The sequence below is a fragment of the Dermacentor andersoni genome, chromosome 11 (genome assembly GCF_023375885.2).
Source record: "Dermacentor andersoni chromosome 11, qqDerAnde1_hic_scaffold, whole genome shotgun sequence".
NCBI classification, from domain to species: domain Eukaryota; kingdom Metazoa; phylum Arthropoda; class Arachnida; order Ixodida; family Ixodidae; genus Dermacentor; species Dermacentor andersoni.
Genome location: NC_092824.1, coordinates 114991010 through 115017681, shown reverse-complemented (window position 1 = coordinate 115017681; position 26672 = coordinate 114991010). Strand labels below are relative to the sequence as shown.

At 45.7% G+C, this 26672-nt stretch overlaps 2 protein-coding genes and 1 non-coding gene across 3 annotated transcripts in view; 1 reads left to right on the top strand and 2 right to left on the bottom strand.

Moving 5' to 3' along the window:
• Nucleotides 1–2630: 2630 nt before the first annotated feature.
• On the bottom strand, nt 2631–2703 carry TRNAR-ACG (transfer RNA arginine (anticodon ACG)). Its single transcript has one exon. It is a non-coding gene; the product is annotated as a tRNA-Arg (tRNA).
• Nucleotides 2704–4437: 1734 nt separating this feature from the next.
• LOC126539545 (uncharacterized) lies at nt 4438–15570 on the top strand. Its single transcript, XM_050186431.3, has 4 exons — nt 4438–4624; nt 5747–5778; nt 12045–12287; nt 14871–15570. Exons 1-4 carry the CDS (start codon nt 4621–4623, stop codon nt 14973–14975), a joined length of 384 nt encoding a protein of 127 aa, XP_050042388.1. The 5' UTR covers nt 4438–4620; the 3' UTR covers nt 14976–15570.
• A 2782-nt stretch (nt 15571–18352) lies between these two features.
• The window catches only part of LOC126539630 (uncharacterized), a 31162-nt gene continuing 22842 nt past the window's right edge, over nt 18353–26672 (bottom strand). Inside the window, exons 15-23 of the mRNA XM_055075454.2 lie at nt 24436–24539; nt 23760–23818; nt 23178–23229; nt 23014–23081; nt 21490–21620; nt 20822–20872; nt 20305–20406; nt 19349–19413; nt 18353–18658 (exon numbers count right to left, since the gene is read on the bottom strand). Coding sequence (XP_054931429.1) covers nt 18550–18658; nt 19349–19413; nt 20305–20406; nt 20822–20872; nt 21490–21620; nt 23014–23081; nt 23178–23229; nt 23760–23818; nt 24436–24539 — 741 coding nt within the window. The 3' untranslated portion in view covers nt 18353–18549. The remainder of the gene's footprint in view (nt 18659–19348; nt 19414–20304; nt 20407–20821; nt 20873–21489; nt 21621–23013; nt 23082–23177; nt 23230–23759; nt 23819–24435; nt 24540–26672) is intronic.

Genomic DNA, 26672 nt, shown 5'->3' with positions numbered 1-26672 from the left:
AGTGACACTGTAGCACAATGCAAGAAAAAATTAAACACTAAAAAAAATGCACATCCAGCGTCGGCAAAGAGCGTAAGCGTAACACTCCGATAAGTGAAATTGGTCATGACGGGTGACAACGTACAGTAGACTCATAAAAGACGAAAAGTTGTTAAACATTCAAAAAGAAATTAATACACTGTGGAAAATACTTGAACTTACGTAGGACATAGACGATGCCAACAGACCCTGCTAATAACCGAAGTTGAGCTATGACGAAGAACAACGTTTAACGTGTAGATGTCGTTTAACAAAGAAGGTAGCGCGTAACATAACGACTGATTGCAAGAATTGGCTCTAGGGGTAGGAATAACCTGCAGATCTGTGTGCCTGGCGTATTTGATGCTGTCGCTTTCTTGAAAGTCAGCCAAAGAAAGTATAATACCATATCATATCTCAAGTTTGATCTGTCTAAAATAGTGCGAGTCTATAGCTGTATAAATGAAACACAGGAAGTTTCTCGTACTGAATGAAGAGGCTGGTGGGGGTAAGGTTTGTGAAGTTTACCATGTACCGCGCCACTCTTTTCTGCAGCAGGTGTAATTTTGCCAAGTTAGTGGTACCACGGTATTATACCACACAAGGCTATAATACTGAAGATATGAAGATGTGAAGTCATGTACAGTATGAGCTTGACTTTAGCAGGCATGTAATGTCTGACACTGGCAATCATGCCTAAAGCAAGAAGGCATTTTAGACTGCAGGTGGTCAACGTGTTGAATCCATATTGCTTGGCTTGAGAAAATTATGGCTTGTATCTTTACCAAGTCCAATAACTTGGTAGTTTCGTTCCCCAAATATAAATTTAGCTCTAGAAGTGTATTTTTTGTCGACTTTCAAACCATTAGGTGTACATTTTCTGGTAATTTTACTCGAGATTGTCATATGGATGCATTTGATAAGAAACTTTGTAAGGTATATACCGAGTTTTTATAGACACATTTTCCCTGAATGCATAAAATTATTATTGTAAGTATTTTTGCCGCACCTTAATTACGCACACCTTGTGCGGGAAACTACTAGTAAGACGAACCTAAATAAGTTATTACTCTTTAAAAAAAAACTACTACGAGTTGTTACAAACTAGGGCCATGTTTCTCACACAAAGGAAGTATTTCATCGTTACTGAATAATCAAGATTAATAATTTCTATGTATATCGTGTAAGTTAGTATTTTCACACAGCCGTCCAAAACAATGTTTCTTTTCTTGGTGACCTGGCTAATTGTGAAAAAGGATAATGGTGTTCACAATCACCCGTTTTCCAGAGACAGACTTAAAAGGGGTTCCCGACCATCTTTTGTTTTCAGCGAAAATTCTATATGAGGTGGGTAATGTGTCTGCAGAAAGGAATCAACTTTTGTTTTGCGAGACGCCGCACGAAGTTTCTGAAAAAAAAGAATAATCATGATTCACTAAAAGTCCCGAAGAGAACTTTCTCAACTTGCATAATTTACAACTTTGAGGCCCTATTACTAAAAAAAACTAAAACATCGTACAGCGCCAAACAAAATATTATCAGTAGTTTTACACTATTTGGACTACTGGTACAAGTAACTTCCGACTTATGTCGCCAACAGTGTGTGTGTATATATATATTCAATTTTCGAACTTAGCTTTTTGAGCAGGCGCCTCTCGCTGACTACGAAATCAGTGGCTTTGTGGGGTCATTAAGTTGAAGTGACGAAAGCGAACAAATTTCGGACCAATCTTCAAAAAAGGGCTCTTTCGCAAATTAAAGAGTATGTATGTATATGCAGCTAAACTACGCATTTATTTCGTAATAGAATCTCTAAACGCCAATACTGCGAAAGTTGCGAAATATAACCAAATTTAACGAAGTTAAAGAAACAATCATCGCTGATTTTCAATAAAATTTTACGAAATGCCCATCAAGGACAAATAAATCTGGTGCTACAAAAGCTTGTAGATTAGTTATTACTATTTATTCATTATTTATCGTTATGACTCCATCACGTTCAGAAGCAGACGCCGCGAATACCACGGTGGTAGACGGTGGCGCCATCTCTCTCGCACTTCACCAGCTACCTCGCCACTTGGCTGATCATATAGGTGCTCTGTGGCTGATCGTCGTAAGTATATCGTTCCTCAATGAGTGTTCGCGGGCGAAGGACTGTAAAGACTGCAATTACACAGCGGGTCCGCTAATAAAAAGTGACTTAAAAATGAGGACAGGGTTACCGGCGCCGGACGCGAGTCGCCGCGGCAATTAGGGATGCCTGGGAGCCCCTTCTAGTTCCGTACGCGGGCTTTTCGAAAACACAATACAGGGCATTTCTTTTAATCTCGCACTAAGTAACGCCTTGTACGTCCCGTTCGCTCGCTTAATACTAGCTTCGTTGAAACCACGCTTTTGTGCCAATTCATATTATACAGTTTAATACCGCCGGGCACTGCCATCAAGCACTAAATTTTGTGGTTAAACAAAGCTGAGCTGTATGTCATGCGTCTACGTTTCCGTATGTGCAGCGTATATGTAATATGAAAAAGTACACAAAACTCAGATATGTTCAGAAGGCAAATAAAAAAAAAAAAGATTAGTTGGACATTGGTGAACAAGAAAAAGAGTTGCGAGCCTGCCAGGATTCGAACCTGGAATCTTCTGATCCGTAGTCAGACGCGTTATCCGTTGCGCCACAGGCCCACGTGGCAACAATTAGCTTACAGCAATATATAACAATTAGGAAGCAATACGAGTGTCGTACGCACATTTCTACTTACAGTCGAGGCCGATCAGGATCGGACTTTTTGATCGCAATCAACAATGGTCGCTGCTACACGGTCCAACGATCCGGATCGTGTCATCTTCTGTTGATCGTCGGCAACTCTAAGAACTGCGTAATGTCTTCGCTACAAACTCAGATTTGCAAAATTGGTTGAACTTGGACAATATTTCAATTTTACAGCATAGTATATTGCTGATAAAAAGGTTTTTAGACTTTTTTTTATTGAACTGTCTTCACTGGTTGTTCTTAGAGTTTTTCAGAAAACTGCGCTAGAGGGCGCAGACGTCAGCCTGATCGCGATTCACAAATCGCAATTGCCCGGATCCGGATTAGAGCATGATTAGAGCGTAATAGGGGAGTGGGTCCAGCTACAGTGTACTAGAATATTCCCTATTCTAGTACACTGTAGTCCAGCTGGCGAACGCTTTGGCAAGCGCCGAGGGTGATGCAAAAAACGCCGAAATTGTGGCGGCGCTGCCATCGCCTTAATCTTGAAGCTCCGGCGGTTTCGGCAGTGCCCATTGGCTGAGACGAGCTCACGGGCTGAGTAGCTGTCGTCTGCTCGACGTGCCGTCGATGTTGCGTCGTTTGCAACCTTTCCATCGCTCCTTTTTTCATTTTATAGAGTACATGTCGCTGGGGAATAAAATCGGTGTTTCCGCCACCGAGTATTAAAACTAAGTGCAGCAAACTGCAAACTCCTGTAAAACCTCCATGTAGCTAGGGTAGATTCTCCGACGCGACAAGCGTCCAGCCGGCGCGCGGGGCCGCTCATTCAGATGAAGGCGACGGTAGCACCACCAACTTTTCAACAAAAATAAAGCCTCAGCGGGGAGCCCACGTAAGACCCACTCTCCCTATCTAGGCATCTGGCACACTCGCGATCGCAAATGACCGTGTAGCAACACTCGATCTGGATCGAGCTCAACCCGGATCGGCCCCGATCGCGACCAGAAGGGTGTGTCTGACACGGGTATAAATTAAAAGTGCAATTTAATTTTTTATGAGTTTGTATTATTCCTCAAAACGAGCGCAAAGCAGGTACTATATGCGACAGGTGATGATGATAATCTACGTTTATTTATTTTTTTTTATACGTCGCAATATCATCTTCATTCGACACACTGGGAGACTGAGAAGCCACCCCCACATCCGTCCGCTACGAAAGGGGCAGATCCCTCTGACAAGTGACGCCCCGTGCGGAAACAAGAAGATTACGAGACGGCTCGCTGTCTTCCGTATAGACGGACAAACAAAACAGAAACAACTGAAATAAGCAAAGCAATGGCACAACGAAGCATGCAAGCGACAACAACCAAAACTGGTTGTTGCACTTGAATCTTCTTGTCCGCCCGACGACGAGACGAGATGCCACGACGGCGAGGCAAAGATGAGATCACGTTGCGCGGCCGCGGAGCGTGCTGTGCGCGACCGCGAACGTAGTTACGCCAGGAAGTCTGCGCGGATAGGCAACGGGAGACGGACTCGCACGGCCCCAGAGCAGAACCTGCAGCGACTTCGCACGGCTTCTCACAACTCTTCGTTTCCTGCTGCTCGGGCATTCCATGAGGAGACCTCCCCCGACTCCGAAACAGGTTTCGGGCAAGGAGGCTGACCTCCCTTACCGCCGCGGGTGAGACGGCCATCCAGGCGCGACGGGCCAGCCGTTGTCGGCCCCCCCACCACAACACACATCCCCACTCGCACGCACACACGTCACCCGTGGCCAGCGCAAAGCCTTTTTCGGATTGTTGCCCGTCCATACAGAGCTCGGTACCGCTGCGAAGGGCTCGTCTGTTAAGTGATTAATAAGGACGTCTGCCCCAGGATCCAAGATGAGTGAGTGAAAACGTTCTTCAATAATCAGATTGCGTGATATAAGTATGCGATGACCTGCTGAAAGTGACTCCGTGTACTGTGCTTGTCAATGTCAAAGCTCCTTATCGTCCAAGCGTTTGTAGAGGCGACGTCACTATAGGTTCAACATAAGCGAATGGAACTTCCCTCTCTCATATGATTTCTAGCTGGAAGCTATTAAGCGTAGCTCACAAAATGATCCAACGCCTTCAGTAGTGCTCTTCACGTGTTCGTTCACTGGAGGACTGTGCCTTACGCACGGGATTACGATACCGTAACGTAGGCCTAAAGGCAACCCCTTATTTCGAAGCGGATTCTGGGCGAATGTTTGAATTGCATAGGCAAAACACCAATAAGACTGATGCAGAATTCGCCACTGAGTACTGTATAGACATGCCTGGCCACACTGTGCTACGTGCGACGCTGGGTGCCAACACTTTGTGCAGCAGACGATACGTGAATGCATCTGTTCAATTATTACATTAACTCTCCGCGAAGTGCGGTTTACTGTCAACTACAATGGATATTTAAAAAAAAATAAGAGTGCGCTTCCCAGATGACATAGAGTGAACCGTTCAGAATAGGTCAACCGCAACGTTGCGCTTGTAACGCCGCTCATTACGCTATATAAATATTCGACGTGGCCTTGACACAATTCGACGCTAAAGGCACAAACAAAGCATGTAATTACGTTATGCTTCGGTCTCCTTTTGACTTGACCTGTATACTTGGAGACAGATGGACACAGAACTGGTTCAGGCGTGCTGCCATAAAGCAATAACAACAACTAATCGCCCAGCGTTGACTCAATCGAGTCAATCCTCGCAGTATTCGCCGTTTGCGCGGCGGCTCTGGCTTTCTCATACCGACGCCGAAGTCGTAAGTTTGAATCCCGGTCGAGCTACCGGCGGAAGCTACCTAAAGCTGTAAGCTAATGCATGTTACGGAACTTCAGAACCCATCCGGAGCTTATACAGCGTTTCTCATTTTTGGATAAGTGGTTTGCAGATGTAAGATGTAATCGCCAGAGTTCTGTTAATGCGTTTATCGTTCAAGTGTCGTCCATACTCAGCTTTCTCTTTTTGCCTTGTTTTTCTGCCTCAGATAAACTCCTGGTGATAGCCACCCTATCAATGGTGAGTACTCTACAGTGATTCCTGGTGATATTAGGCAAAGTACTCGGTCACTATTTCTTGCACTAATTGTCACCCGAAATCAAAACACGAATCAGTGATGTGGTCTGACCTCGTGTTAACTTGTGGGCCATCTGCCGGACGTGAGAGCCGTACTGATGTCTGTGACACAGATGCATGCCTCGTCATTGCGTTGTTCCCCGGTGGGTCCATTTCCATTTTTGTTTATTGCGATGGCTAATAAAGAAGACGGTCAAGGCACGACCGCGCCGTCGTCGTCGTGCTGTCCTGGCATCGACGGTTTATGTACGGCCCGCGCTTGGAGGCTTTCATTCTGCAGTAACACGCGGTGGGTTTGTTTGCAAAAGCGTCGTTCCTGAGCAGCTGTGCGCGTATCACACAGAGTTACATACACTGATCTGAACGGTCAAGAATTCAATATAGTCTTTTCGCTGGGCGCCGATACCGTCGGTCTCATCTCGTGCACCATACAGGCGGCGACGCCCGTAACATCGCCGCCGGCGTTCATCCTCGCGCCAGCATTGTGATAAGCCTGGTTACCTGTCAGGGCGCTGTTTCTGCTGAGCCACGTCGCTTCCTTGTATTGTTAGAGCACCGTTCGAGTAGCTCGAAAACAACGCCAAACCTTGCTATCACACTCAACGCTTCACCTGCGGGCGAAACCGCCCATTTTTTGTATACGTATATCCACCCTTTCTTTATCAACCCCTATTTTTCACTGAAAATGTTCTCTTCGTCTTAATCTCTGCGCTACTTCTTGTTTTCTATGTACCTTTTTCTTTTTTCCTTCTTCTAGAGCTGGCAGGCGTTGTGTCTCCGCTGGTGGCTGTTGCCAGCTGGCTCCTTCTCTTCCGTCTCTCTGTGGTCGTTTTTACGTGTAGAAATATAATAACTATAATGCTGTTTTATGCTATGACGACTTTTCTGTGAAAGGCAAGCCGCTAAATTTAAGCACAATATTGACTGATAGATTGATATGTGGTGCCTAACATGGCGCACGGGCCAGAAATAGCCAAAGAGATACGCAATGTCGAAGGCTGTTCTCATCGCCGCCTTGTGCAACCGACAAAAACCAGCCGGAGGGAGCTTTGCGGCCGCAGTTGGCTGTCGACCTGAAAAACAGCAATTCGTTGTTGAGAAACGTGATGGCGTGCCGCGGCCCGGTGGACTAATGCCAAGATCCGCGTGGGCAGAGAGCCCGGTCTCTTCACAGAGGATGTGGGCCCGTCACGAGAAAGGCAAAACGGATAACTGTTTTCTCAAAAAGAGTTTACGCAATAGAAGACAGGAATAGGCTGCATCTAATGCACATCAGCATACTAAAACGCCGATGATAAAGCTGAACATGCATCGTTTTGTTTTTTTAAATTCCAGTCAGTTAAGCAATATACCGGATACTTACTCTTCTTTATCGCTGCCCACACCGACTACTTTCTTTTCTTCGCTTTGGCGCGCGTCCTAACGCATTTTAAGCAAATATTCGCTCGATGATTCAACCTTGCAGCATTTAGGGCAGGATGTTGTTCCACTAAGTGTTAAAAGCGTGTTAATAAGTACACTGAGTGTTCCTCTGAAGTGGTGTATAGAGTTCCTTACGCGCGTGTGGTAGCGTCTACATCGGACAGTCTGACCGGTGTGTAAGTATTAGGCTACGCGAACATGCCAATTCCGTAAAGGGAGTGGAGTCGTCGCATATTGCCAGCCACTGTCGTGACTGCGGCTGCGCGCCTTCTTTTGAGGAAAACTCAATCATCATGAAACACCACGATCAGCGCACACGTGAAATTGCCGAGGCATATAACATAGTAAAGAACAAGACCATGTGTAGAAGTCAGCCGTCGGTTTCCCTGTCAAACGAAGAGATCACGTTCATTCATTGCTCGTCAATATCTCATTATTTTTTACACATTACTTTCATGCCACATGTGCTGCCAAAGAACGGATAGCGTCCAGCTCGCCCGCTTTTCAATCCTTCAGCATAAAGCGTGCAGCCAATTTTATGTGTGCTTCATCCGCCCGCGTATGATAATAAGCCCCGCATAACTGTTTTCACAATGTCTACGAACTACTTTAGGCTTAGATGTTAATCTAACGTGCCAATGCATGACTTTGTTTTTTTTTTTTTCGCTTTACGAAAGAACATTGTTCAGTGCATTTTCTCTTTTTATCCTATAAGCGCACCCCATTGAAAGCAATGTACCATAATATATGAGTTTACATGTGGCGTTTTACGTCATAGTGTCCACGAGCGGGAATCTGGCAGCCGGAGGCAATAGCTGGTGTTGGGAACTCACACGCGATTAAATAAATAAATAAAGAGAGAGAGAAAGAGAGAGAGAGAACGGGCGTATCGACCTCTTGAATCTTGGCTACGCTGTCGCAAAGAATATAGGGTAAAAAACGTATTTTGTGAGCGCACACGGCAGGCTACTAATTCCTGCGGTACTTATTCTACTCGGATACTTGTTTCCCGACTTTTGTAATGCGATCGTCCGTTATTAACATCCAAACCAATAGACCAGCGTTAAACGATAACACAGGGCTACGTCTCTGCTTCGTCAAATTTTTGCTCGATCTCCGAATGCCAGTACAAGTAAACGTTAACGTTAGACACACGCTTAACTCTGCAGTTGAAGCGTCCGTAATGAGCCGCACTTAGACCACTTTCTCTTCCCCTTACCCGCTTCCATAAAAAGGCTTCGAGCCACCATTTAAATACACTCCCTCTACATTCTTGGTACATATATTTAGGTGCCACAGTTGCCGTAGCTTACTTATTCGAAGCTAGCGGCATTTTCTCACCTGTTGAGCAGCCGTTGACGGACCAGCCCTGGAAACAGCTGCTGCCAGCAGCTCGTGACCTTGCACATTTAGTCGCTTGAAGAAGGCAACAAACTGACGATCCAGTGAACCAGACAGGGGCGGGTCTTGTTGCTGATATGGGAAAAGAACGAGAGAACAATTCAATGCGAAACCGGCGATGAATCTTTGCATGTTAACTGTAGCGCCTAAGGCCAACACCTCCTCGACATAATTGAAAGCCAGCTGATTGCTCCGACGGTGACGTCACCACCGTAGTCGGACGCTTCTCGCAGTTGGCGATATTCTGCGGCGGATTTCTTCTTTGAGCCGCGAGTTCTTTTATTTTCTATGTGCACAGTCACCGCGTCTCCTCAGCGATGAGCCCCGGTGGAGACTATAGGCTAATGCTATAGGTGTAAAATGAACAGAAGTAGCTCTAAATCTAACTAATCGCGGAAGCGTGTTCTTTCGAGCGCAACTGCGCTAACAGGCGCAAAAATTAGAAAAGGTTTAGTTACCGTTGTCGGACAACGATAATTAAATGCAGGCTTTCTTATTTATTACTTGCGAAGAAATGACTCGAGGTCGTCTGAAAATAGGATGTCGGTGGGGTCTTGCGCCTGATGAACTTCTCAAAATGGCAAGCGCATTCTCGCGAATACAGGAAATTATTGTCCTGCGTGTAATCACCATTTATGATGCAGTCACGGCCATTTATCTCAAAGCAACATGGCTTACGATATATAGTACGACATGAGTTAATTTGTTTGTGCAAATTATACGCTGCAGTGAAATAGCGAAAAATGTGCCTTTGACGTCGTGGGGCACACGAACGTCTAATGTGTGTCTGCAGCAGCTGAGGATACTTTTCTTTATTTGCCCCAATGAAAGCTTATAGCATTCGTTGTTCTATAAGAAAAAAAAAACGTACATACATTCAGCTAAACTGAATAAAACTATGCATGATTTTCAGTAATCCGTAATACCGCATTTGACGCTCGACAAATAATGCATAGTTCTTGGCAGTGTCTTTTGGAACACTGCGCTCAGGCAATGGCCAGAAAGATGGAGCGAAGAGAAATGCCGCTTTTCCTTTTTTTTTTTTTTTTTAGAAACTTCCGAGAGAAACATTGTCGAGAAAAAAGGACGTGGGTGCGGCTGGCGGACAGCGGCACGATCTTTCCCCCCTTTTTTTTTTCTAATTGGTGCTTTACCTATCGAACAGTCGTTAGAAATAACCTCACCTACTTCTTCACAGCTCATCACTTCGTATTCTTTCCCCAATATTGCCCGTAACAAATTATGATGGCGGCTTTCTTCCTTCGGAAAGGAGAACAAGGGTAACTGCGACTCGTTGGGGTAGTTCAAGCGGAACCCTTGCATGGGCGAATACTTAAATGGCATGACCAGTGGCCTATCTCGCGCTTCACAAATCAGCAGCACAACCACACAGTGACCGCAACACCTAGCGCACACGCCGAGGTAGCACGACTTACCAGGATCACAAAAAGGACGCGCTCCCAGCCGGCGGCTGGTCGCCTATACTGCCGGCGGGCTGTACGAAAAGTGATGCGCGTGACGTCACGCGGAAAGCAAGCGGGCTTTTTTTTTTCATTTATATCTATAGGCTATTACTATAGGCAAAATTACTTTTGCGGACCTTCGAAAATACTTTAGTGCGTAGAAGAAGAAAACAAAAAGGGAAACAAGAATAGTATAGTTAGTGTATAATTTTGCTGCACTTTCACTGCGGAGTTATCTGCGCTTTCTGCGGTGCATTTTGTGTGCGCTGGTCTCTGGTGGCGTTCTTGTATGGATAAACAGTGTCTTGAAAGCTCAATGTTTGCACTTCATAACCTGTAATTTGTATGACGATGTCTGAATATGGAATGAGTTTTATCTCTTTGTATGCATGGATTTCAGTGAGTGCTGACTATAACTCATATATATTATATAATTTGCTGACTGCTACGTGAAGTTGCCAGTGCGGGGGCCTGCCGCCTTGTCAAGCTGCAATGCGACAGCTTTTTCTGTAGGCCTTCGGCATCGTGTTTTTCGGATGCAAATAAAGCTATTATTATTATTATTATTATTATTATTATTATTATTATTATTATTATTATTATTATTATTTTACGAAAGCATTTAGGTGCCGCCATCTTGGGCTGTTAACGCTGCTGTTTTCTGTCTTTGACGACGAAGTGTACGTCACTACAGTCGATTCGCAGCCATGAAAATAGTTGTATAAATGCGTTCAGCGTTTCATGACCATGTTACGTCACTTTACGTCTAATAAAACATAGAAATTGTTTGTGTATCAGCCCAAGATGGCGGCGCCCATGAAGCGACTATAATATCATCTATAGAAGGTGCTGCTAAAGCTTTGTTCACACCACCGTGGTTTCGTAGCGAGCGGAGGAAACAGCTTCTAGCAGCACATGCTGTGATGTCGCGTCAGCAAATTAAGCGCTCATCTTGAATATACTAGACGTGTACTGCTTCTGACCTGACCGAGCGCCGGCGTGCTAGAACCTACAGGAGCGCGTCCGTTCTCGCAACGCGCTTGGATATGAAGGCCCGCCGTGGTTGCTCAGTGGCTATGGTGTTAGGCTGCTGAGCACGAGGTCGCGGGATCGAATCCCGGCCACGGCGGCCGCATTTCGATGGGGGCGAAATGCGAAAACACCCGTGTACTTAGATTTAGGTGCACGTTAAGGAACCCCAGCTGGTCGAAATTTCCGGAGTCCCCCACTACGGCGTGCCTCATAATCAGAAAGTGGTTTTGGCACGTAACACCCCATAATTTAATTTTGGATATGAACAGCGCTCGATTGGCTGAACGCATAGGATTAAAACAAACGTCGATACAGGCGCGCATCTGTTATCGCTCAAAATGGCGAGCCGTTTTGGTGGCCTCCGGACCGGACGTCGTCAGCACGCTTTAGTTGTGCAATTAAAATGGCCGTAGCTGTGTCTATGGCCGTACTGTGCAGCGCTGGTTCCCCGTTGTTTAAGGAACGGGTGAACAAGGAATGAAAGCTCATCGAACGAACGAGCGAAATGCGAGTAACTCGTGCGGCATGTATGTTTACAGAGGAACAAAAGGAAAACCCAGGATGAAGCAACTGAACGGAAAAATTTGCAATTCGCACGAACGCTTACGCAAAGCAAGTGCACATACGCGCTACATGACGACAGCCGACGGCCATCTGTATACCTACAGTCATCCAGGTGTCTCCAGCAGCGCCTGGGGCGCTACTGTACTAACAGTGTAAATCCACGCGCTGACCGTAATTTTAATAGTTCCCTCTGGTTCTAGAGAACTTACGTTTTGTAGCTACGGCCACCGAGATCCGGCGCCGCGCGCCACCAGATCTCGGAGGCTTTGCTGTAGCCGATCAGGCCAGGCACCCCGCGTCACGTGACGCTCCCGCTTGGATACGCAGGTGGCATGCGTGGCGCTGGGCGACATGATGCGCAAAAGCATCGTGTTCGACGCCAGCACGCCCAAGGTGTTCTACTGCCCGCAAGAGAAGCCGCGCGCCCTGGACAAGATGATCGTCAAGGCGAGGCCCGTCGAGAAGCTGTGCGAGTTCGAGGGCAAGGGCCTGCCCAAGGGCTACAAGTCCGACTGCTACAACGACGTCGACGAGTCCGAGTACGCATGCGCCGAGAAGCAGCGCATTCTGGTGAGCGTCCCTTTGTCGCTGCTTGCGGCACGGCCGAATCGAGGCAGTGCATCTTGCAGGAGCTATATGTCCCGTTTCTGGGTGTCACGTTCAGTTGGCGACACGTATATATTAGGCCGCCACGCGGAAGATGAGAAGACAGTGAACAACGAAACCGTTTGTCCGAACGGAAGTTGTAGGGCACTGAATTGAAATACGACTGTAGAGTTTAAACAAGTCGGCCACTGCATTAATTGCGAGCACGTTCGGTGTTCGCTGGGAAAAGAGAAAAAGAAAGAAAGACCGGCTACTGATCAGACCCCGTAAGACGTTATCGCGTTCCACAAGTAAGGAGGCGGAAATTCGAGAACTTGCTATACATGCACCTCACGCAGTCTAGAGACTCTTCCGAAACTAGCGATACCAAAAGAAAAAGGGGAGGGGGATAAAGAGTACATCTTGCAGAAGCAGGAGCGAGACGACCGCGATAACGCGGCCGGAAATAGAAATATAGCAGGCTGTTTACAAACAAGGGGCACCCGAAGGCTTCCGTCTAAATACAGCTCGCTAAATTTGGCAGACGAGAGAGATGAAATGTCGCGGCAGTATGCCATTAGGAGACGCCTTATGGCAACGCTGGCGAAAAACTGAGCCAGCTTTTCTTATCTAATCTCGGCGTAATCTTCGCGTAAAGAACATACGAATTGGCACGTACCTGGGTCAAGGTGTGAGGCACATTGTTCTTTATTATTCTTTTAGCAAACCGGAAACAATTTACTTCGGAATAGAAACGCAACACTTTCCTGTTTTTTTTTTTTTAATTTCCATAATGTCTACTGCGAAAGAAATATTACAGGCAGTTTACTTGGGCCGCTGGCACACGGCCGACACACGAACCTGTACGGTTCTTATAAGAGAAACTAGAATGTATATAGTTCGGCTATTTCCCAATAATAGTTAACATCAGAAACTAATTCCCAAGGTCAGCTGCAGGTGAAGCTAAAACGATTCGTTTTGACTATGGCCGAAGTAACTCCTCCACCGTACATCTGGTCAACGAACTTCATGGCCTCAACTGCATGGGATCACGAAGGCAGGACTAAATTTCCATATATTGACACTGACGTGAACAATCTAAGGAGGTAGTTTGAAATTCTGACTGCAGATAAACACGCGATGCTAGCGGGTTTAAACGCCCGCTTATTACCTTTTCTGACGCACGTTTTCTTTGGTGTCCCTCGCAACGTACGCGATATCGCTTCAGGAAATCAAAATAAACAAACTTTAGTACAAGCATGTACGTTTCGAAAACGTGGTGCGCATTTCAGTGCAAGTCATACAGTGACAAAGTTGCTACATGTTGTCGTTGTTATTGTTACCTGAACATATGACTAGCAACCTCTGAACCGCCGGTCCGCCTTATCTTCCGCAGCTGTCCTTTAAAATTTTGCCAAAGTCAGTTTAGTTTCCTGAAGTCGTGTTGCACAGTTGGATTTATTCGCCCTCGTTGTTGGACGATGCCAGTTGTGACTGTGTCCTGTCTCGTTCCTGTACTCTCTACACTGCTTTTGTGCTACCATTTTCTAAAATCTGAAGTTCGACACAATTTTTTTTTTGTAAGCATGACGCATCCACTGACCAAGTCATAGATGAGGACAACCTTGCGGAGGCCCGACATTTTCTTTCATCACTTGTGTTCTTTTTTTGTTTCATTTTATAACGCGCATTCACTAAAAATAACATGGACTGCTGCTACAACTATTACTCCATGAGGCGTTGAAGACGACGTCCATAAATACCATATATTGATGTACGCGCAAATAGACTGACTCACTTTTACAAGATACTCATTTCATTTCACGTTATCTTGATTAAAAAAATAATAATAGCAATTGTTTCACCGCCCGATTCATGGCTGATCCCCCAGAGGGGGTTGTGATATTTCGCTAAGGAATAAGTACAAGGCCGATTAAGATGGCCTTCCGTTCCTTACACGAGACAGAATGAAGTACAAAATTGGCGTACAGTTGCGGGCTACGTCAAGTTTTGCTATTCGAAGGACGCCATCTTCAACGTCTCACGTGGTTAAGGAGAACAAGTATCTCGAAACGTCTTAATCTGTGACATTGTCAGTAGCTGTAAGCCTACACCTTTTTTTTTTTTTGTATAGGAGGGATAGACGGATAAAAAATTTGTATCAGGGTGGGGTATCTTCCGCGTAGGGCTGAGGCATCAGGGCGCCATCGGCTCCATCAGCAGGCACTCCGCGCGTCCGCTGGATCAACCGTCACCGCTCCTGCGGTTCCCAGCTGGTCAGCGCAGTCTCCCAGAGGGAAATTGAGGGTGAAGGCATTGGGGGTAGCCCTCGCGGTGCAAGCATTCCGATGTGCGGTGATATGCTGTGGGCTTTGCTCCAAGAAGGGTTAAGAGACAGGGGAATGAATTACTCTGTAGTTGTCGCCACGCGACGGCTTCTTCTCGGTATAGGACACTACTCTTGTTCTAGATGTGGCATCAGCCAGCTCAACAAGAAGTTCGCAAAGCGTCAGCTTTCTCGGATGTCACGGGATGTCGCTAGAGCGCGATTCTTGTTCTCGTTCGCAGCTCCGGATCAACCCTCCCAACGAAACGGACACGACCACCACGGAGCCAGCGACTACGGCTAAGCCTTCCAAGAAGAGCAAGTCCTTCAAGGTCCCCAAGAACTGAGCGCCGTCAAAACCGGGTGCCAAATGGAACCGGCGAAACGCTTCAATGGCAGCTATTTTGAATATGTTGAGAGCGTTTTATGGACTGTTTTCAGTGCGGGAGACGCTGAAAATAACCAATTTGTTCTTATTTTTTTATTAATATACATTATGCTCACTGTGCTTGTTGACGAGCAATTCTCTTTTTCACAACACATTGAGGTGACGCTGTTGTGCAGACAGCTTTCCGCAGACAGCTGAGTCCGCAGACAGCTTGGAGAATCAATAATCATTGGCACTCGCCAGACCAGGTCACGGTGTTCTTACTTGGCCAAAATGTCAGCGCCCATCAAGTTCAGTAGGTAATGCAAAAACTTGCATAAGCCTAGTAGGTCGTTTCGCAGGGCTGGAAATAAACGCGCCTACAGGGAAGTGTGGGAACAAACAACGTTTATAATTTCCAGTGTAACTAAGTGGGTCCTAGTACGGAAGTCTTCGGAAAACTGCGAGGGCTGCACACAATGGTTCGACACAAGGACGCCAGGACTTACCGTTCGAATCAGAGCAGTTCGGAATGAAATAGCAATTTCACAATAAAAAGAAAAGCTTTTTGTAAACGTCTCCTGTCTCGTTTTTTTTTTTCGTATAACTTCAAGTACCTCACTCTTTTCTGCAAAGCTTACGATGAGAAGCGGCTTAAATGTACAAAAAAAAAAAAAGACATACGATTCAAGGCAATGTTGGAGTCTAAATAAGTCCAATCTTCTTTGAGTTACGGAGGTAGCAGCGGCCGCGGATGACGCGCTCACAGCCTCGTCGACTGTAGTAAACACGTAGCAATGAGGATGAAGAGAGAGAGGAATATGTAGAATGAAACGCAAGGAGATTGCAATAATTAGAACACCGAGGAGAATACATCTCCTATTTTTTTCTCCTAAACCATTTTTAAATTATTTTTTCCAAACTGCCCAGTCCTTCACCGATCCCCCACGGTGGGTATACAGAGGATCATCATCACCATTAACCACTGTCGCGCCCTCAGAGGCAATAAAGGAAGCTTCAATTAAAAAAAAAAAAAAAACGTGAAACCATGGTCACTTAAAGGCCAGCCTTAAATGCGACCCGAAACAGCGGAAACAGCCGGCCAGGCACCAAAGACATGAGCCAACACCTCCTATATACTTATAGGAGGTGCTGCGAGAGCACGACCACAACTCTGACGACGACAACCCGGAAGACAAGACAGCTTGGCACGTCGCTGACCGAGGATCGGATCCTGGGTGGGCACGCATAGTTTGATTACATCAGCGTGTTTCAACGAACTCTTTCAAACATTTTTTTTTAATTGACTGTGGCAGATGGCACAATTCTAATCTATGAGCCGGTCTACTTGAAGAGGCGGACATTACTTGCAAGAAATATGAAATGCATATTCGACTAATTAACAAGAATACACTAATAAAGTTTTTAACTAATTGTCTTAGTACGCACATTACAATTTGTAAATTCTAGCGGGTGAGCTGTAAGGCATATACACTTGAAAAGGGTTGCGTGATGACGCCATTTACGAGATATGCACCGTCAAACATGCGGTAAAAATGCACTGTCGTTCCACACACTTTTTTAACAAAACTTCGTTTTATGCGTTGAAGCATAAAAGTAACCGGAATGATGATGATGAATCAACATTTATTGGGCCCGAATTAAATAGGTGGTGCACGCAGGCACCAGACGGGGCGGTTCTCTAGTTACGGAACCCATATGTTCCCAGCAGCTCCTGGCCCCTGTCCGTCAGTGCGAGCTGAGAGTGAGAGTGAGAGTAGGGCGGGGCTGGATAAGGTCTGCCGAACGCCCATGCATTTCTCCGCAAAGTTCGGGAATCAACATCTCGAAACTGGCGCCATCTCGATAATTCGTTCCAAGTGGATCCACCTTGCGAACTCCCCGGCTAGAATTTGTAAATTACAATATGTGTTACATGGTGATCAGTTAAAAACGCAATTAGTAAATATTTGTTAATTAGTCGATTATGCATTTGCATTTTTTGTACAGGTAATACACCCGGTATATACAAAAACAATTGCGCTGTTGGTTTTAACGATAATACGGTCTTTCTCGATAGTGGTAGTGGTGGCGACAATAATGATCTATCTGATAGCATGTCTCCGAGTCCACCCCTCCGGCAAATCGTCCAGGTGAGCTACTGCTATCGAAGTGCGAGCGACCATTGCTCTACACGCAGCGATGTCGCAGCAATTACTCGCTCTGCACAAAAAAAAGAAAGAAAAACGTGACCAACACCTAGTGTTTTATATAACTTTCCTCCTGCCATATTTCGTCGACGCGATCACAAGAACAATACCATCATTTATTTTCTTTTATGCTCTTCCTTTACCGCCGTCCCATACCTTGCAGAAGAGCATGCAGGCGAACATTAACGGCCAGCTAGGTCGATTTCGTGCCATGGCGGCTGCGCACCGATGCAGGGCAAGATGAAGGAAAGCTCATGCAACGGAAAGCTCATGCAAGAAAGCTCATGCAGGAAAGCTCATGCAGGAAAGCTCATGCAACGGAAAGCTCATGCAACGGAAAGCTCATGCAACGGAAAGCTCGTGCGCGTTTAAAAATCACAGGCGGTAAACGTTTTCCGATGCCTTCCGCTACAGCTCCTCTCGTGTAGCCCGCACGTTGCCTTGGGAAGCTATTTTAACCCCATTAAGGGTCACCATATCTGTGTTGTCTTTGGGAACAGTGGCTCGTGTCCTTTGTAGGTCAAGGGAATGGCGACGTGCCCTCCCTCGAAACCACTTGTTCGTCTTGCCAGAACGTCTTGTTTAAAAAGATTTAGTTGTCTGGTGCACGTGTGGTTATAAGAAAAATGCAGAGCCATATACCGAAGTGCAATGTTCATCCTGTGCGCCGCATTCAATGACTTGTATTTCTTACTCGCAGTGGTGGTGTCGTGACTTGGGCGTTGCGCTGCTAAGGCAGCGGACGCGGGATCGAATCCCGGCCGTGGAGGCGGGGCGAAATTTTCGATATGGGGCGAAATGCAAAAACGCCCATGTACCATGCATTCATAGGCGCACATTAAAGAACCCCAGGTGGTCCAAGGTAATCCGAAGTCCCCACTACGGCGCACCTCATAATCGCATCTTCACACCTGCGCATGTGCGGTTATAAGGAAAATACAGGGTCATTAAATGCTATCGCATCCAATGACTCGTATTTTCTTATGTAACTCGAGTGGAACAGTTCTCACGCTTCATGTGCAACGACACAAGTTAATGCTAACTTGTTTCATTGCACTACGATTTCCTAGGGCTCCTTAGTGACGAACACGCAGCAAAATTTGCAGCAACACAACAAAGAATAAGTCGTTTGAGAGACAAGGCTGTGGCCGGCATCTGAAAAAAAAAATTTATGTAACAGAACACTTTGTCGACACGGCACTTTTTGTTGATGTCCAGGCACAATGGGGTCCCAGAGTACAGAAAACAAAACTTCTTCGGAGATTTCGCGTCGAATCCAGGTTTTGTTTTTTCTCATGCGTCTGTCGGCGGTTCGGATGCGGACGAACGAGGCGCTCGTGGCGTTCACGACGCGTGCCACAGCTGGCAGCGATGCGCGGGGTTCATGGCGCGAGTCGAAGGGCACCGGAAGGCGGCGTGGAACTCGGGGCTGTTCTTCAGTGCGGTGTTCACCCTGTGCACCGGCGAAGGGAAGCTCGTTTGAAAGGAGGCAAGAACAACGTTTCTCGTTGCCGTCGTTGTTCTTGCTGTTATCCACGCTATATCGCCGATCTATGTCTTTGGACAACACCGTCACACACAAAAACGCAAAGTAGGCAAACACGGTAACGGTATACTGACTGTTCAGAGCCAGCTGGTCGTGTACTGCTCAAAGCGACTTTAGCGTTACAAGACACTTTAGCGACACTTGACCTAAGGTAATTATTTTAGCCGCTAATACATGGGCATGATGGAGCAGCGAGAGTAACACACCTTACGAGTAAACCTTGCAACTTCGCCTTGCTTTAATTTGTGCCTAACATATATTGTTTCAATACATATATTGCCCGAGTCTCGTTTCATTAAAAGGGCATCAGTGAAGACAATGCCCAAAGCCAAGACGAGTCGTCATAACCAATCTTCCCGTGATTCTCGTGCTCGTTTATATATAATTGCGAAAACCCGCACACACATGCACACGCTGGCACCGCATTTTCCGCTAGGTAAACTATGATATAAAATTAAGATATAGAGAGAATCCATTCAAAGGTTCGGCTAAAAGCTCCTAGGTAATCCCTCGTCGTTCGTGAGTGATTACTGTTCAAGAACACGCATGTATGCCTCGCTGGAAGAGACTGCGCTGAGAATTAAACAGAATACGTGCCTGTCACGGTTTGTCACCTCGCTATGCTGGGAAGGCTTCGCAGGCGGAGAGCTCCCGCAGTAGCTCTGAAGAAAGAAATGAAATCGTTGAATTAGACGGGAAACTAATATTTGAGCCACATAGCGGCAAAATTGGAATGCATATAACTTGTGTTGCCACCGACACCAGCATCTATTCGTGTTTTATCCAGCGACTATACGAGGTAATCATTTTAAGAGTATTACGGGTATTTTTAAAAATCACCTCTTGCAGACGACATAATTCTAGTCCTTGAGCTGGGTTATCGAGACAGGAGGACATTGCTTGCACAATAAATCCAAACGCATAATGAACTAATTAACAAATATTTACTATTTAACGTCTCAGTTATGTGTCTTACGGAACACATTGCAATTTACAATTTCTAGCCGGTGAGGTTGCAAGAGGTATCCACTTCGAATGAATTTTCGGAATCGCAGCAGTTTGGAAATATGCACCATCAAACTCGCCGTAAAAATGCACTGTTGTCCCACTTTTTGAACAATACGCTCGTTTATGCGTTGAAGCACAATAGTAACTGGAATGCCCATGTATTTCGTGCCACACTCGCACTCAGTGTGAGTGTGGCAACCCCCCCCCCCCCTACACACACACACGCACTCAGTTTTTTTTTTTTTTTTGTGTGTGTGTGTGTGCGTGTCTCATGCATTAGCAGGTTGTGTGTTCGCGCCACAAAGCCAAGTAATGTGAGCGAAAGACGTGCTCATCTGTCGACGTCATTTACCTAAAAGGGTGCGGTGGCGAGGAGAAGCGGTGGAGGTTTTTCTCCTGGCCTCTGAGATCGCAGAGGCGCACCTTATTGCGATCTCACAGGCCACAGTTTCCTTCAGCTCATTGCACCCATCTCTTCCCTCGCAGAGCCTTTGATCGCAGCTGCATCTCACAAGCGCGCGCAACGCAACTCCGGCATCACTCACCGATGCGTAGGAAACGAAGAAGAACTGGTCGACATTAATGTTGAAGGTTTTCTCGAAGCTCTTGCCATCGATGTTCTTCTGGTTGACAAAGTACTTGTAGATCTGTCGCAAGAGAACATTGGGGCTTTATACAACGTACTCCAAACCGCAATTATTTTCGAAGCATGGAAACGGCAAAGAAATTAACTATTTTTTTCGTGTAGGTTGAAGAATTGAGCCATTAGGCCTAGAATTGTGGGGTCGAATTCACAACGATTTACGTGCGACAGTGCGCTTTGCCACTAGCCGACGGCCTTCGGGATTGGCTGGAGTTTTCTCTTACGAACAATTCTATAACGTAAGATACTTTTACGAATATGGACTCCGGCCTGCTGTGTAATAGCCGCACTGCGAAGTGCGCAGTGGACCACAGAATTCTAGGATCGACGAGTTACCTACTCGACAAAATTTTTCCAGTGGTATAGTCACCCCCCCCCCCCCCCCCTCCCATCTCGCGGAAGTGCTCGCACTGAATTACCTTGAAGCTTGGGCTGATTGCAGCGGCGTCTGCCACCACTGAAAGAAGCTCCTGCGTGTTGCAAAAAAAAAAAAAAAAAAAAAAAACCATCAAATTCAAGCGCCAATCACTTGCCAGTCATGTGCGACGTATTAACCCCTTAGACACTGTACTGTTCATATCCCTCCTGCATTGTTTTAAATATTCATTTTTCTTACCTCCAAGCTACGGAGCGACTGAACAGCATCGACGGCGCACTATGCAGCTCATCAAATGATGCGTTTGTAAAGATCTATACCTAGCCATATTTATGTGCGAGTATCGCTGTGTTTCTGTTTTGTTGCTTTAATATTTCTTTCAGTTATCTAACCCTGTAACCTGAATTTTTAATAAACGTATACTTTGACAATGGTAGCCCTATGCCTACATTCTGCGTAAAAGTTGCTCTTGTTGCTATTTCGTTGTAGCACTTATTTCAGTTATTTAACCTTGTACGTGATATTTCCTATGCACCACCTCCTGCCATGTCATAAAAAAAAAAGATGCCTGCAGTATGTGTAAATAGATAAACATCACTTGGAAGCACTCAGACACCACTACGAAATGACCAGTCGAAGGTGCCATTACACCGCGAAACCAGTGAGCAAGACGCGTCACTGCGGACGATTATTACGATAACGATAGGATACCGTCTTCGAGGCGTTCTGGCTGGCGGTCTCGGAGAGCTGCTTGGTGAAACACTGGCGCACGTTCTTGAAGTGCTTCTTGGTGGCGTCTGACCACGTGGGCTGCGAGTAAGGACTCGCATGGTCGCCGGCCCCTGTCGGCGTGGGAGAGCGGGCGTGCAGTGTAAAAGAATAGTTCAAAAACTTAAAACGTATGGACTGCGCCTCGACATTACGTCACATTGAGGGGAATGCGACAGCAGCACGCGCGCTCTGCTTCGTTCATTTGCAGAAACTACGGCTAACTCCCGTCGGCCAGATTCACTGTACTTTTTTTCAGTCGTCCAGCAATGGCTGTCGGCGTCGCTCTATTCCATATTTGTAAATGGCTGCCTTCTCTTACCTCTCTGCTATCCCCTCTCTGCCTGCCACTTTACTGCGTTGTCCTCGTCCCATTACTTCTTTCACCGGAGCAAATAACACAACCATGCACTGTAACGATTCTGCCAACGCTGCCAGCTTACCTCATAATAAATAAATAAATAAATAAATAAATAAATAACGTAAACAGGAACTCGACACACAACTTCTGTCGACATAAATAAATAAATAACGTAAACAGGAACTCGACACACAACTTCTGTCGACGCTTTCTTAACAAATAGATGGCTCAGATGTTAAAAAAAGTTGCGGTTTCTCCCGAAACGCGTAGCATCGATTGCTATAGCAAATTCGTATACACAGCTATACCAAATAAGGATAATCGTTTTATCGGCCGTATAAACTTGTAAACATGGGCATACCAGCTAAATTAACAAGCATGGTGTCAAGCGCACACAGGCAAACAAACACATCTCACTCGATGACCGCGAAAACTCACTGTCAAAACGCTGGAGTGCGGAAGCGCGGCTGCAGCAGCGAGCGAATCGACCTTCGTGCTGCGTCTCGCTTCCAACCCCGAACTAGGCCGCAAAAACACTGTCCACGTAGCAGATGGCTGTCAAGATACAGTGGCCAGGGCGGGCGCGCGCAACCGCCCGGGCCGCCCGGAGCCGAAAGCGCCCCCTCCTCCCTACCCTCCCCCTCGGAAACCTGAACGCGACCGAAGACTTGGCGCTTCCTCTCCGCTTTCCTCTCTTGCGTGCGCGAGATTGAGCCGCGATTGCCGGCTCACCCTCACACGCTGTCACTCGCACATGCAACATACGGCGCGCGGCGATGATTTTATCGCTCTTGGACTTTATGCAGAACATCACGGCGACGGCGACAGCAGAAATGCGCTTGGGGTGTCCATATAATTGGTATCGCAATAAAATGCCACGAAATTCGTGTAGTCAGACTGACGTCACTGATACCTCAATATAGGGCGCGAAATTCGAAGGTAAGCTTGGTTTTCATCTTTTTTTGCAACAATGAAATGAAAAAAAAAAGGTTTTGAAAATTAATATACCGATCTAATATGATTCAACTTTTCTTTTTCAATGCTCCTTTTAGGTAAACTTCAGGTGGATTAGCTAGATAAACCATTCAATCAGAACATGTCCATACCTTCTCGCAGAAGCTGAGCCACCAAGCAACGAGAGATCTTGGGCAGAGTGTCCGGCATGTGCATCATGCTACAACATGGAAAGGAATTTAACACCTTTGTTGCATTAAAGAAATACAGCAGGTAAATCATCACAAGCTACGCTGCACAATGTAAAGGTACGCACAGGAAGTTGTCGTGAGACGGATACGAGACGTTCCAGAAGGACACCGGAGCATCTGCGAAAGCAAAACATTGTCGTCCATTAGATATAAAATTAAGGAGGTTAAACAATTTTTTTTTTTTTTTTTGAGTGGGAGCTACCGCAGCTTCTTATCACCAGTGGTGAAGACAGCGCTTTCCGCTACTTCACCTCAGAAATACAGCACAGCCGGCTGGAGTCCACTCACCGATCAAGTAATTTAGCTTTGTTAACGTAATAAGTGCTAAGCTAATTAGAAAACAGCTGGTTTTTCCCGGTGAAAGTATACCTTGGGCTGAGTATCGACATGATTTCTCATAAAATTTGTCAAGACGTTCAGGCTTCATCCTGAAACCGTTAATACAAACATACACATCGGGAAAGTATCGGCATGGCAAAATTAACCATTTTAAATGTTCATTGAATGAAAGCAATTAGCTCCTTTTTCTTCACTGCAAGCTAATGTCCAAGATGGTGGCGGTGCGGCTTCACTTTCGGCACGTAATTAGGAGACCAGAATTTATAACCTCCTTTGCTGAGTAACGAAGCGTCTGTACGTGAACTCACAGATGTTTGTTCCTTGGACGTCAGCGGAACACTCCGGGTCAAGGATGGTACCCAGCCACCTGGAAGTCAAGGAAGCTTTGTGAACCATCAACTCGACGAAGGAAATGCTCTATTCTGCATTTATCCTGACCCTGCACAACCTTACTGCATCACCTATATTTCAGCTACACAAATTTATGCTAAGGGTTAAAACAGATAAGCAGAGATAAACAGATGTAAATTGAACAAGATGCCGTTTTGTAACTCCAGGAATTGTGCGCCGCCACTGTCTAGTGCAAAACAGTTCGCACTACCATTAATATAATGGTGAGGTTTCATAAAGGTGACTTCAGTTTTTACAGAATACAAATTGCAGTACTACGAGACCATGTTAAAAGAAAGTTACCATAACAAAATAAGTTAGACAATGATGTAGATCATGAATTTAGGATTAAATTGCTCCTGTTTTTCCTACAATAGACTAACTGCTCAACAACATGTTCTTATTTCTTCATTTTGGACTAAATATTAAAGTACGAACGCTCTAGCTGCAATATTTGTTTATTATATGACTAATATTTCCTCCACCCCTCGCCCTCCTCTTATTGTTCTTGTACCTGCTTCTTTGCCAGTCCCTCGTTGTAGGTATGTGCTAATGTCTGCTACGATCACCGTTGCCATGGTGGCCCGGCCTTACCTTTCGTCGATGTGAGCTGCTTCTGTTTTCAACGTGTTCTCGAAGAGCGCCTTCCGAATGGTCGCGTACGAACGGAGACCCTCGTTTTCGGTCACCATCGGTACCTGATCGAAGGAAAACGGACGCCATTTGCTTAGCGCCAAAGTCGCCCCCCCCCCCCCCCCCCTCTTTAATGTTCCGCAAAGCGCAATGTCCCGTGGATCCAACAAGCTGACATCAGTGCACTCCGTGAGTCGTAATCACCGCTACAAACCGTGCCTTTAATCACGTCGGCGTTTCTCTAACTGGAGGCATGGCCGCATTCGAAACGCCTCCAAATTTAAAATCATCAGCGTGATAAAAGCGTTTACTGTAAACGTGCCCTATTGAGCCAACTGGCCCAAGAATGCAGGAAACACTAATAAGTTTAGATAGCTATATGTTGAAACAATGACACGATGACAAATACTAGTAAAAAACACATGAATGTGCAGACTACATACTTACTAAGCTTCACGCTGATTAAAACACACTTATACCTTTGCGTCTGTAGTCATCAGGCAAACTTCTATAAGAGGTGTCACCTATAGCGGCGCCTAGATCATATTCATTTTAATATGGCATGGTCTTTATTAGCGCATCGCCATCCAGTGCACGCGTTCGCTCTGGTATACAACGCAGTGCATAGCAAGGTCACGCACTACGGCAAAACAACATTCTCGTACGATATTTATCAGGGCGCCGCTTAATGGGGGAAATGTAGTGGCGAAGATAACAGAAAGACAGATTTTTTACACAGCTATAGTTTCATTTTCAAACATTGTACTTGCGCCATACAGGTGACATTCTACGAGTTAACACGTTTGGGACATCAGTAACAGCTATGAAAAAAAAAAACTTAACATTATGAACTGGGCTACATCGTCATCGGGGACAGACACGGCATTGGGACATGAATTCCAGTTAAGCAATTGCGAAGTAAGACTAAATACGGAACAAATAAAATCGTATTATGGAACATGGTTTAACGGTGCAAATCTAGACGGAACACAGCGAGATACGTGTGGCAAATGCCGAACCTCAACCGTTCTTGTCTTGCACAACGACACAGACGCAGCAGTTTCTGCGCGGTGGTAACAGAAAAATAAAACAGTGACGCTGCGCACATTAGGACATTCACACACTTCACGCATGCAAACTAGAGATAAATTTGTACAGGGAAGTATCTCTTCCTTTTTTTCTTTTGTGACAGGATGATGGATGCCTTCCTGAAGCAAAATTTAGCTGTGCAAACGGCAGTGCAAATACCGTTGAAAGGAGGACATATTGATACTATATACGTATATAGAGCCAAACTACCACCCACATATCTGGCAAAAAGAACGACCGCGTTGAACCGTCATAACATGACGTCTTGGTTCCTATAATAACCTCAGCCATGCCGCATTTGCCTCTTCGAATCTTCGAATAGTGAAAATTTTCGAATCGAACGGGATACGAATATTCGATAGAAACGAACTCCGGATATCGAATCGAATACGAAATTCTCGTTTCTAAACAAAATGAAATGTAAAGCGCGCGTGCAGTCCCTTTGGTTAAGGGAAAAAAAAAAATAATCTCAATCATTCGACGAATCCATGTAATGTCATTCGCAATTATGGGCGTCCAGCCAACCGAGAAGCTCCGAAATGAGGAGCGACCGTATTCATTTATTTGGTGCACCGGGAAAATTAACGCAATGAGACAGACGAACAGCACGCCATCAGCTGCACGTAGAGTGTTGCGTTTGATCAATACACCTACACACATCTTAAAGGGGATCAAACATGCTGACACAGGCCAAATAATACAGTGCTACCTAAAAATGAGGCATATTATCGATTACTGAATTACTGATTAGAAGTGATCAGCCCAATGTGTTTGCTCAAGAACCGGTGCCTCTACGCAAGAACCGCGGCTTTTCTGCGGCAGACTCATTCGGGATAGTTCGTCGACAATCGGTGTTCATCAAACCCTGGGTCTCCAATAGGTGTTGCCGCTGTCGTAGCTGTTGTTGCTCAAACAAAAATAAATATTGAAACAGAAAATAATTATCCAACAATTTAGAACAGCGAATCCTCGAATCAAGTACCGAGTCGAACAGAAAAGGTTATTCGAATCGTATTCGAATTTTCGTATGTCCGCCGCCACGCCCCTACGTTTATGTCCCAACACGAGCAGTGATAATTTTAAGTGAACGCTCGGAATAGCTTACGTTA